Genomic DNA, 11,746 nt, shown 5'->3' with positions numbered 1-11,746 from the left:
CCTCCCGGCCCCGCCTCCGCCTCCCGGCCCCGCCTCCGTGTCCACGCCTCCAGCGCGACCTGGTAGACGCTGAGGCCGAGCAGAGGAAGTTCCCTAGTCTGGTGTCTGACCTCTCGCCCAGGAGGTCAAACCTGGAGCCAGCATTTCTGTACCCTGCGCTCACACCTTTTTCAACCCGGATGGCGGTGACAGTTAATACTTTCTGAGCGCTTTTACTATGGTCAGGCATTATATTTACACCTAGTCCTCGCAAGACCCTACTGGGAAGGTCATTTGAGAGGAGCAATTCCGGGTCACAAAGGCTAACACCACAAAGCTAGTCCATGGCCGGTTCGACCACAGGCACCCATACTTTTTAAGCCTCAATGGCACAACCAGGTGCGCGGGAAGCGGGCTGCAAACGCCGAGAGTTTTGTCCCGAGCGCAGACATGCGCGGTTACCGGGCAACCAGCGGGCCCCGCCCCCCGGCCGGCTACGGCGCTCCCAGCCTGCCCCGCGCCGCGCGGCGCCGGAAGTGAGTGAGCATTTCCGGCAGCCATCCCCGCGGGGCTGACATCCCGGTTTTTCATCTGTGCCGGGGGTCTTCCTGCTGTCATGAAGGACGTACCGGGCTTCCTACAGCAGAGCCAGAGCTCCGGGCCCGGACAGCCCGCTGTGTGGCACCGTCTGGAGGAACTCTACACGAAGAAGTAAGCTCCGAGCAGACAGACGGGCCCTGGGCCCCGGCGATAGAGGGAGACGGAGGGGGCGGGCGGGCGGAGAAGCGAGCCCTTGATGGGCTGAGGGCGCCCAGACCCAAGTTGCGGGGAAACGGGGACGTGTAGCGACTGGCTGTGCCAGCAGGGTTTGCTGAGGAACCCCGAGTGGCAGGGTCGAGGAATAAGAAGGATGACAGACCACGAGGGCCAAGAGCTGTAGCCAGGATGTTTGGGTCTGAGATTCAGTGCTTCCCTAACGAGGGACTGTGACTGAGGCTTCTGAACTCGTCTACCTCGGGTCTTACTAAGACGGTTCAGGGGAAGCCTTTGCTTTTAGCTCTGTATTCCAGCGAAACAAGCAAACACACTTTCAGAACCAGATTGCCACCCACTTTGAGAAACAGATCTTGGTGATTCGCGCTTAGCCTTGTCATGGTGTAACTGTATCCACAGTTATCTTTCTCATGGTCTGGAGTTGATAAACCAGAGGCTAGTGCAGCTTTGCTCTCTTCCCTATTCATTCTGCAACTGGTTGCACCCCGTCCCATTATCTTTACCTTCCACTGTATTTCTCGCTGGGCTGTGTGCCCCTAGAAAGATCTTAAAGTTTAAGTTTGTTTAGAAACAGGATGAATTGCAGAGCCATTAAATTGTTGCTAAGCACTAATTTCCTTTTTAAATGATAGGATAAATTGCTGGCATTGGGCTGGAGCTATTCCATAGAAAATACATCTCCTGTAGTAACCTCCCTGTTAACCCTAGCATTTAATATAATACCTTTCACATAGATGTTCCATACATGTTTTGATGATGTTTAGCATTCAGCAGCCTTCTGCTATTAGCAGTTTTTGAGAGCAAATTAATGTTTGGCAAATAATGGTTTGTGTTGGATAGCACTTGGTAATTTTCAAAGCATTTCATATGCGTTATTAAATATTAGCATTTAGGTTTTGGATGAAGCGCTATGTCACTGGCCTGGAGGTTTTATATATTAGCTTATTTAATCCTTTATTCATCCTTTTCACAGAGGAGGAGACTGAAGCTCATTTTAATTGTCTTCCCTGAGATACTAGCTAATAGGTAGAAGAGCCAGAATCTCAAGGTAGATATGTATGATTTCAAAGTTCTCGTTTCCAATCAAACCTCACAGTAACCCTCTGAGGTAATCTAGAATAATGTTCTCCATTTCATACCTGGGAAAACTGAGTCTTAGAGAGAAGTTAAGTGATCTTAAAGTGATATAGCCATTCAACAGCAGAGCCAGGAAAAGAACTCAGGTTTATTGCATCTGCTTTAGCATTCTTTCTACTACACAGTAGAGACTGGTTAGTATGGATTTAGCATCTCTTACCAGAAATGCATTGGGGCGGCGGGGCACGGTGGCTCATGCCTGTAATCTCAGCTACTCGGGAGGCTGAGGCAGGAGAATCACTTGAACCTGGGAGGCAGAGGTTGCAGTGAGCCAAGATGGTGCCACCGCACTACAGCCTGGGCAACAGAGTGAGACTCTGTCTCAAAAAAAAAAAAAAAAAGGAAAGAAAGAAGAAGAAAGAAATGCATTGGGGCAAAAGTTTTTTGGATTTAGTTTTTTTTCGGATTTTGAAATATTTTTGATATGTGCTTACCCATTCAGTATCCATGAATCAAAAATCTGAAATCTGAGATGCTCCAATGGTCGTTTCCTTTGAGCCTTACGTTGGTGCTCAGAAAGTTTTGGATTTTGGAGCATTTTGAATTTTGGAGTTTTGGATTAGAGATACCCAACCTATATTTGTGACTTGATAGGATCATCAAGGCTGAAGGTGTCTGTGACTGGATATTAGGTTAGAGGTCTTAAGGGCTGTATGTTTTTCAGGTTGTGGCATCAGCTGACACTTCAGGTGCTTGATTTTGTGCAGGATCCGTGCTTCGCCCAAGGAGATGGTCTCATTAAGGTAAATAATTTGCGATACCAGGTTAGATTATATGAATGTGCTCAAGGACTTTTTAAAATAAGATGGGCTTTTTGCTAAGAATAATAATAAGAAGAAGCTACAATTCTTCAGAAGTCCCTTTATGTCAGGTACTGGTCTGAGTGCTTCACACGTCCTTCCTAACGACGCTGCTCAGTAGATACTACTTTCATCTCACTTTTTTGATGTAGAAGCAAACGTAAGACTTTAAGTAACTTACTATAGGTCACTGCTAATAAGTGGCAGAAGAGGATTCAAACACTAACATTCTGGCTTTTTCTAAACCTCTGGCATAAAGTACTATCTTAAAACATGCCTGAGTATGTTAGTTCATAGGCTTCTTTTTAGTACTCTATTTTTAGAAAACTGTTATTAGATACAAAGTTCAAACCCAGTTAGAGGGTGGAGTAAGGTGTGAGGAAGATTACTATCTGTGGGAATCTTAGATAACTTCCATCACTCCCCTTCTTTAAGCTACACTGACTGCTTGCCCAGACACTTCTGTCCTGGGTAGTGTGGAAGATAAAGCACCTTTTGTACTTCGGTTGAGGGTAGGTGGGTTGGAGGGAGAGTTCTGTGTAGTGTCATGCTGCCTCTGTAATCGAGGACTTTTAGAATTTTTTCAACAGTTTAAAAAAACGCAGTTTCTTTCCTAGCCTTCCCCAGATCCCCTGACACATCCCCACAAATTTACTCACTGGTAGCCTCCTCTTTGAAGTTTTTCCTGACATCTTACTCTCATTCTGAATGAATCAGAGATTCACACCAGCGTTGTAACTGATAGCTTATAATTACAGCTTGAGTCATTTCTCCGGAGTACATTACTTTTATATGCTCACAACAGAGCTTACCACCTTACTACCCCACCACCTGGGCTTGTAAGATTTTCTTGTGGTTTATAGCCATCAATTTGACATTTTCTATTCAGAGGAACTTAAAATCATCTGTAAGCCTGGAGATTTTGCTCAACATTCAGTCTTCTGGATTATGTGGGAAAATGATAAATGAGACCTGCCTTTTTTTTTTTTTTCTTTTTGAGACGGAGTTTCGCTCCTGTTGCCCGGGCTGGAGTGCAATGGTGCGATCTTGGCTCACTGCAACTTCCACCTCCCGAGTTCAAGCGATTCTTCTGCCTCAGCCTCCCAAGTAGCTGGGATTACAGGTGCCCACCACCACAGCTGGCTAATTTTTGTATTTCTTAGTAGAGATGGGGTTTCACCAGTGTTGGCCAGGCTGGTCTCAAACTCCCGACCTCAGGTGATCTGCCTGCCTTGGCCTCCCAAACTGCTGGGATTGTAGGCAGGAGCCACCGTGCCTGGCCTGAGACCTGTCTTAATACTTGTTCCCTGAGGTTCTAAATCATCAGGATAGATGATTCCTAATTGTTTATCTCTATCCTTTGGCTTCTTATCTTTAAATCACTTTTCTACACGTGGCAAAATATGGCCGCAACCTCACGGTAAGGTGATGTTTATTTAAGTTGGCAGATCTGAGTTTACTTTTCCCATGGACAGAATAAACCTTTAAAAATTGTTGGGATCCAGTTGGCATAAGTGTAAATGGATAGTATTTATGAATTTCTAGTATTTGTGAATTTCTAGTATTTGTGAATTTGTAGTCACCAGAAGTAATTTTGACTTTCTGGACTTAGTGGGCTTCTTTTTTAAGGTACTTTTTTAGATCAATAGATGTCAGGGAAGTTCAAACATTTCCCTCTAATAAGGAAAATATCTTTGAAATTGTCTCTTGTAGCAAAAATGCCATTTTAAAAATTTATTTATTATTATTTTTTGAGGCAGAGTTTCGTTCTTGTTGCCCAGGCTGGAGTGCAGTGGCACAGTCTTGGCTCACTACATCCTCCGCCTCCCTGGTTCAAGCGATTCTCCTGCCTCAGCCTCCAGAGTAGCTGGGATTACAGGCTCCCGCCACCACGCCTGGCTAATTTTTGTATTTTTAATAGAGACAGGGTTTCACCATGTTGGCCAGACTGGTCTCAAACGCCTAACCTCAGGTGATCCACCCACCTCAGCCTCCCAAAGTGCTGGGATTACAGGTGTGAACCACCACCTGGCCACCATTTTATTTATTTTGGGGGGCAAGGGGACGGAGTCTCGCCCTGTCACCCAGGCTGGAGTGCAATGGTAGAACTTAGCTCACTGCAACCTCCGTCTCCCCAGTTCCAGCCATTCTCATGCTTCAGCTTCCCAAGTAGCTGGGATTACAAGCATGTGCCACCACACCTGGCTAATTTTTGTAGTTTTAGTCGAGATGGTGTTTCACCATGTTGGCCAGGCTGGTCTTGAACTCCTGTCCTCAAGTGATCCACCTGCCTCGGCCTCCCAAAGTGCCGCATTACCGATGTGAGCCACAGCATCGGGACAAAAATGCCATTTTATTTAGTTGGCTGTTTCTTGTGTGCCTGATTCAAACATGTAATTGCTACAGGGGCGTTTTCATCCTTCTACCTTCATATCCCAGAGGAACCTCAGGCTCTCCTAATCCAAAGTTAAGGTCATTTGGAGGTTCCCTCTCCTACTGTGCCCACACTAGGCACTCTTTCGGCCCAGTTACCCAGGCCATAAGCTCAGGGGTTATTGTCAGCTCTCCTTCTCTGTGACCAGCCCACATCTGAGTGAGTCTGCTTCAAGTTACCCCTAAATCTCTCTCAGAGTATTCATCCATCCTCATTACTGTTGCTCCTTCACGCTCCTGTCTTGGCCACTACTGGCCTCTGACTGTTCTCTCTGTCTCTTTCACCTGCTGTCCTCTCTGCCCCAAGCATGTTTCTAAAATAGAAATGATCATGTGGGTCCTCTGGTTCAGCCTTGCACTCTGGACAGAGACCAATCTTCAGTGCTTCCTAGTCTGTGTCCCTCAGAACTACTCCTGAAACATAATGTATTTTTTTCGTCAGTGCTTTTGCACATGTTTGTTACTGTCTGGAATGTTCTTCTCTCAGTTTCTTCCTCTTCCACACCACGTGGCCACCTCTCTAACTGTGCTCATTTTCCCGAAACTCAGTATTGCCACTTCTGCAGTAATGGTCTTTGAAGCTTCTCCCTTTGGCTGATGCACTTCTGTGCTTTTTCTTTCTTTCTTTTTGCACTTAAACTCACTGTATTGTCATTTATTTGTTTAAAGACTGTCTTCAGTAGACCAGGAGCTCCTTGAAGACCCATCATTTGTCTTACACGTTCTGTGCTGTACTACCTAGCGTGGAGTCTGAGGAAGTGCTCAAGTGTGCTGAGTGGCTAAGAAATTTCAAAATGGCGCACAATTAGCTTTAACCTTCTAAAATCTGAAGGAACTCCATTCCGTTTGATTAGCGAGCATTTCTTTTTTGTTTCAAATTTTATTTCATTAATAGGTGAACAAAATGTGTATTTCAAATCTAATTGAAATTTATCTGAAATATGTTTACGCAGAAGATAGATATAAGATTTCAAGTAACTTATTGTACAGGCCATTGTCCGTTTTAAAATATTTTCTTCCAAAAAAAATGCATTGAAAGTCAAAAAACTTCTTTTATACTCCATAAAAGTGAGGTGCAAACTTCTGATATAAGTTTATTTCACTGTCAACTCTGATAAAGATGGGAGGCACAAGGGTTCACAGTTCAGGTAAATAATGCAAACGAAATGCTTCTGTTTTCCTTTGATACAAATTAGAAGCCTCCATTCAGGTCTCTTAATGGCGGCTACTGCGTACTTCAGGTCTCTTAATGGAGGCTACTGCGTACTTCAGGTCTCTTAATGGCGGCTACTGCGTACTTCAGGTCTCTTAATGGAGGCTACTGCGTACTTCAGGTCTCTTAATGGAGGCTTTTGCATACCAAGTAGTACCACATACTTGGTGCTGATACTACATTATGTCTTTTTCTTTTTCGTTTTTTTTTTTTTTTGAGATGGAGTTTCGCTCTTGTTGCCCAGGGTGGAATGCAATGGTGCGATCTCAGCTCACAGCAACCTCCGCCTCCCAGGTTCAAGCGATTCTCCTGCCTCGGCCTCCCAAAGGCACGTGCCACCACACCCAGCTAATTTTTGTATTTTTAGTAGAGACGATGTTTCACCTTTTTGGCCAGGATGGTTTCAATCTCTTGACCTCGTAATCCGCCCGCCTTGGCCTCCCAAAGTGCTGGGATTACAGGCGTGGGCCGCTGTGCCCGGCTTGTTACGTCTTTTTCTTTCCTTTCCCTTTTTTTCTTCCCTCTCCTTGTTGAAGACTTTGGTCACTGCCTCCTGTTTTTCCTGTTTTTTTGTGTCCTTGTTTTTAGTTGAGGTATCGTTTATGCTGCACACAACGTTACTGACTTCATGTGATGGGAAATGTCCAAGACAGAGGCTGCCATCTCCCGTTTGAGCTGGGCCCAGACTCTACCTTTATATTAGACATCACGATTCCATTCTCTAGAGTACATTTTATTTTTCTCAAGAAATGCATTAAGTCCAACTGCTGAACATAGGTCTTGAACCTCTAGCTGTAGGATTTTCAACAGACTTACTTATGGGGTTTCACCTTCCTTCCACAATGGTCTTCTTATTACTTCAACAAACAGGATAGATACAAATAAACCTGTCCTGGTCGGCTGGAGACCACACAGCGGCACAAGCCGTCTTCACAAGCATCCAAATACCAACAGCCCAGAAGCCACAGGGAGAAAACTGGGGGAGCATTTCAGTCTGATGTCTATTTAACTTACAATACCTGGAAGAAAGAATATAGGAATTTGTCTGGAGGTTCTTATCGGTCCGTACCCTAATTCCCAAAGCTAGAAGAAACCTAATGTTCCTTAATAATCTGTTGATCATTTACGTGAATGTAAATAAGCCCTAATATGGTCTCCTGTCATTCTGCAAACATGCATTGCTTACTGTGTGATGGGCATTGTGGTTTGCACACTCCCAACTTGATAGCATTGATGCAGCTTTTGTACCAAAAATAGTATCTGGGGTCTTCATTTTGCAGAATACAAGACATCCTGTAATTTCTCTCCGTGTTTTGGTTTCACAGCTTTATGAAAACTTTATCAGTGAATTTGAACACAGGTAAAACCCTTTCATCCCTTTTTTACTTTGCAAATGAGTACTTTGATACTCATTGGTACTCAAAGACTGGTGGTTTTCATTTCAGGGTGAATCCTTTGTCCCTGGTAGAAATCATTCTTCATGTAGTTAGACAGATGACTGGTAAGTCTTACTTTGTTTTATAAAGGAGCAGATCCAAGTGGTAGTTAAAATTATCTTGAAATATAAGTTAACTGAACTTTTGTGGTTTCTGTATCCAATATTGTATTTTTATTCTACTTTATGGTCAAAACCTAAAGATTATCCTGCCTAAAGATGTCTTGGTTAGTAGAAACCAGTCTGTTGATGGTCCTTCTGACTGTTCTTTCTTTTCCAGATCCTAATGTGGCTCTTACTTTCCTGGAAAAGACTCGTGAGAAGGTAAATGTGAGATGTGAGCAATACCTTTTAGGGTATGGATGACTTACAGTTTGTGTCCATGCTCACCGTCCAGACCTTGAGAGACCACACGGTCTCTAGTCATCAAGGTTGCGTTAATGTGCAAGTAGCTGGCTTCCTTTGTTAGTCAGCTGCCCACGTTCTGAGGTTTCTTGTTTTTGTTTTTGATGTCTTAGGTGAAAAGTAGTGATGAGGCAGTGATCCTGTGTAAAACAGCAATTGGAGCTCTAAAATTAAACATCGGGGACCTACAGGTTACAAAGGTGAGCTCACCATATACAGAGTTCTCTTTGGATTAAAATTGTTTAAAACTGTAGGAAAAAAAAACCTATTTTTGTTCTTTACTATTTATTTTAAAACATTTTTAAATTAGAGAAAAGTTACAAAAATAACACAAAGAACTCCTATACCTCAACCCAAATTCCCCATTGCAAACCTTTTTTTTTTTTTTTTTTTTTTTTTTTTTTTTTTTTCTGAGATGGAGTCTCACTGTGTTACCCAGGCTGGAGTGCAGTGGTACGATCTCAGCTCATTGCAACCTCCGCCTCCTGGGTTCAAGCGATTCTCCTGCCTCAGCCTCCTGAGTAGCTGGGATTACAGGCGCCTGCCACCACATCCGGCTAATTTTCTTGTATTTTTAGTAGAGACAGGGTTTCACCATGTTGACCAGGCTGGTCTCGAACTCCTGACCTCAAGTGATCCCTCTGTTCTCAGCCTCCCAAAGTGCTGGGATTACAGCCGTGAGCCACTGCGCCCAGCCCCCCATTGCTAACCTTTTACTACTTTTGCCTTTGTGTGTGTCTGTAGCTTTTTTCCAAAACCACTTAAGAGTAAGTTGCTGATACAATGCCTGCTGCCCTTAAACAAAAGAGCAGTCCCGTGTGACCACAGCACATCCGTCTAATAATGACTCCAACAGCCTCAGTCAGCCCAAAGTACATTGGTTTTCCCTGACCAAGGTCAGCCTACACACCACTGGCACGTCATGTGCTGTTCCTCCACCTTCCTTCTGCCTCCTAAATGTTGCTGAAGTATCCTATATATTTTTATGTCTTTCTTATGTTCAATTATGTTTTCGTGCAGTTTGGGAGACAGGTATGGATGTGAGTGGCAGTGAAACCGACGTGGTGGGTCCACCTTGTTTAACCAGAGCCTTTGTGTGTTTGTGTTTGTTTGCTAACCATAATGTTAAAGAAAATATTGGGGTTAGGTTAAAAGTGTTCCTGTCCTCATTGCCCTGAAAAGATACTTTCTATTGTTTATTGTTTCTCAGTCTTCACCCATGTGCATACTTAGTGCATTTTATTTTGAAGTATTTTAAGACACGCTGGAAGCTGTAAGTCACAGTCCACAATGCTGTAATAGGCGTCCATGTGCCCCAGCCAGCTCAGGAAGGAATGAAGCCACAGTCAGGGCCCCAGTACCCTTCAGACCACTCTTCTCCCCCAGCCAGGCTCCCTCTCATACCCATGCATTTCCTTGTGCTTCATTAAATGGGGGTGTGTAACTCAAGTGTTTTAACATTGGCTCAGTCCTGGGTTCCAGAGTCCTGTGGGTATGTGTAGCCAGTGTCCAGAGTCCTGTGGGTATGTGTAGCCAGTGTCCAGAGTCCTGTGGGTATGTGTAGCCAGTGTCCAGAGTCCTGTGAGTATGTGTAGCCAGTGTCCAGAGTCCTGTGGGTATGTGTAGCCAGTGTGCGTGTACTCCGGTACGGAATTTCGCTGTGTAAGTGTTCCACAACATACATATCCTGTCTCCTGTTGAAGAGGTTTAGGGCCAGGTGTGGTGGTCACACCTGTAATCCCAGCACTCTGGGAGACTGAGGCAGGTGGATCATGAGGTCAGGAGTTCAAGACCAGCCCAGCCAAGATGGTAAAACCCTGTCTCTACTAAAAACACAAAAATTAACCAGGCGTGGTGGCAGGTGCCTGTAATCCCAGCCTCTTGGGAGGCTGAGGTTGCAGTGAGCCAAGATTGTACCACTGTACTCCAGCTTGGGCAACAGAGCAAGACTCCATCTCAGAAAAAAAAAAAAAGAGAGAGAGAGATTTAGGTTTTTTTTTCACTATCACAAACAATACTGCTATAAGTATTTCTGTGCGTGATCCCTTGTGTACGTGGGCAGAATCTCACCAGGATATATGCCTGGAGACTATAGATACAAACTGTATGCATCTCTGCCTTTCCCAGATATACGCTCCCTCAGCGCCATACGAGCACTCTGGAAGCTCCGTATCTTCAACACCTGATAGTTTCAGGCTCTAACCCTTGCTGATCTAATAGAAGTGAAATTATATCTTGTTGGGGGTTTAATTTGCATTTCACAATTACTAGTGGTTTATTGGCCATTCTGTTTGTGTCTCCAGATCTGTCAATTGCCTGTTAATGTCTTTTGCCCATTTTTGTACTGTGTTGCTGTCTCCTGACTGATTTGTAAGCGTTTTTATATTTCCTTGGTCATAATTGCTGGTGGGTTATACATGTTGTAAATATTGCTTCCCAGTCTATAGCTTGTCTTTGTACTTTTTTCTGTGTTTTGGATTAAGTTTTCCATGTTAACGTAGTCACATTAATCAGTCTTTGCCTTTGTAGTTTGCGCTTTTCATCTCACAACATATTACTTTAAAAATCTTCGCCAAGCACAGTGGCTTGAACCTGTAATCCCAGCTACTGCGGAGACTGAGGTGGGAGGATCGCTTGAGGCCAGGAGTTCAAGACCACCCTAGGCAACAGAGTGAGACCCTGTCCCTAAAAAAATGAAATAAATAAACTTTTAACTTAAAAAGAGAGATGATTTTGCTTTCCATATGTAGGAAACAATTGAAGATGTTGAAGAAATGCTCAACAACCTTCCTGGTGTGACGTCGGTTCACAGTCGTTTCTATGATCTCTCCAGTAAATACTATCAAACAGTCGGAAACCACGCATCCTACTACAAAGATGCTCTGCGGTTTTTGGGCTGTGTTGACATCAAGGATCTACCAGGTAACCTAGGCCATTAAAGTCCATGTCACACAGGAGCGTATTCTCCAAACTTAGCATCTTTGAGGTGCTTGAGATGACAGTTCTCAGAAATTACTAAGCGGGGCTGGGCGTGGTGGCTCGCACCTGTAATCCCAGCAGTTTTGGGAGGCTGAAGCAGGCGGATCATCTGACGTCAGGAGTTCAAGACCAGCCTGGCCAACGTGGTGAAACCCTGTCTCTACTGAAAATACTAGCCAGGTGTTATGGTGGGTGCCTGTAATCCCGGTTACTTGGGAGGCTGAGACAGGAGAATCTCTTGAATTCGGGAGGTGGAGGTTGCAGTGAGCCAAGATTGCACCACTGCACCCCAGCCTGGGTGACTGAGTGCGACCCCATCTCACCAAAAAAAAAAAAGAAATTACTCAGATGGATTCATCCTGTTCTGAAGAAAAAATGGGAAGATTTGTATAAACTTTAGTTTCTACATTGTATTTGTCTCCAGCATTTAATTTACATGAAAATGAGGCTTTCTTCCTAGCTCCTTTACTGTTCCTTCTCCAGTTCCTTATTGTTACCTAAGTCACAGGTTTTTGTAGGAAGTCCCATGACGTAAATACCTGCTGAACCCACCCCACGCGCCCTTCTGCTGCAGAATAAAGGATGCTTGGA

At 44.3% G+C, this 11,746-nt stretch overlaps 2 protein-coding genes across 2 annotated transcripts in view; one reads left to right on the top strand and one right to left on the bottom strand.

Annotated features, from left to right (window-relative positions):
- Positions 1-477, bottom strand: part of SIRT3 (sirtuin 3) — a 22,434-nt gene extending 21,957 nt beyond the window's left edge. The window contains exon 1 of the mRNA XM_011968487.1: positions 166-477. The gene's annotated coding sequence lies outside the window, so the exon portion shown is untranslated. The remainder of the gene's footprint in view (positions 1-165) is intronic.
- PSMD13 (proteasome (prosome, macropain) 26S subunit, non-ATPase, 13) overlaps positions 102-11,746 on the top strand; it is a 17,809-nt gene continuing 6,164 nt past the window's right edge. The window contains exons 1-7 of the mRNA XM_011968499.1: positions 102-690; positions 2,555-2,633; positions 7,662-7,696; positions 7,782-7,837; positions 8,052-8,095; positions 8,290-8,376; positions 10,927-11,107. Of these exons, the coding sequence (XP_011823889.1) occupies positions 596-690; positions 2,555-2,633; positions 7,662-7,696; positions 7,782-7,837; positions 8,052-8,095; positions 8,290-8,376; positions 10,927-11,107 (577 nt within the window). The 5' untranslated portion in view covers positions 102-595. The remainder of the gene's footprint in view (positions 691-2,554; positions 2,634-7,661; positions 7,697-7,781; positions 7,838-8,051; positions 8,096-8,289; positions 8,377-10,926; positions 11,108-11,746) is intronic.

This window comes from Mandrillus leucophaeus, unplaced genomic scaffold (assembly GCF_000951045.1).
Source record: "Mandrillus leucophaeus isolate KB7577 unplaced genomic scaffold, Mleu.le_1.0 Scaffold845, whole genome shotgun sequence".
NCBI classification, from domain to species: domain Eukaryota; kingdom Metazoa; phylum Chordata; class Mammalia; order Primates; family Cercopithecidae; genus Mandrillus; species Mandrillus leucophaeus.
This window is presented reverse-complemented; position numbering and strand designations above follow the sequence as displayed.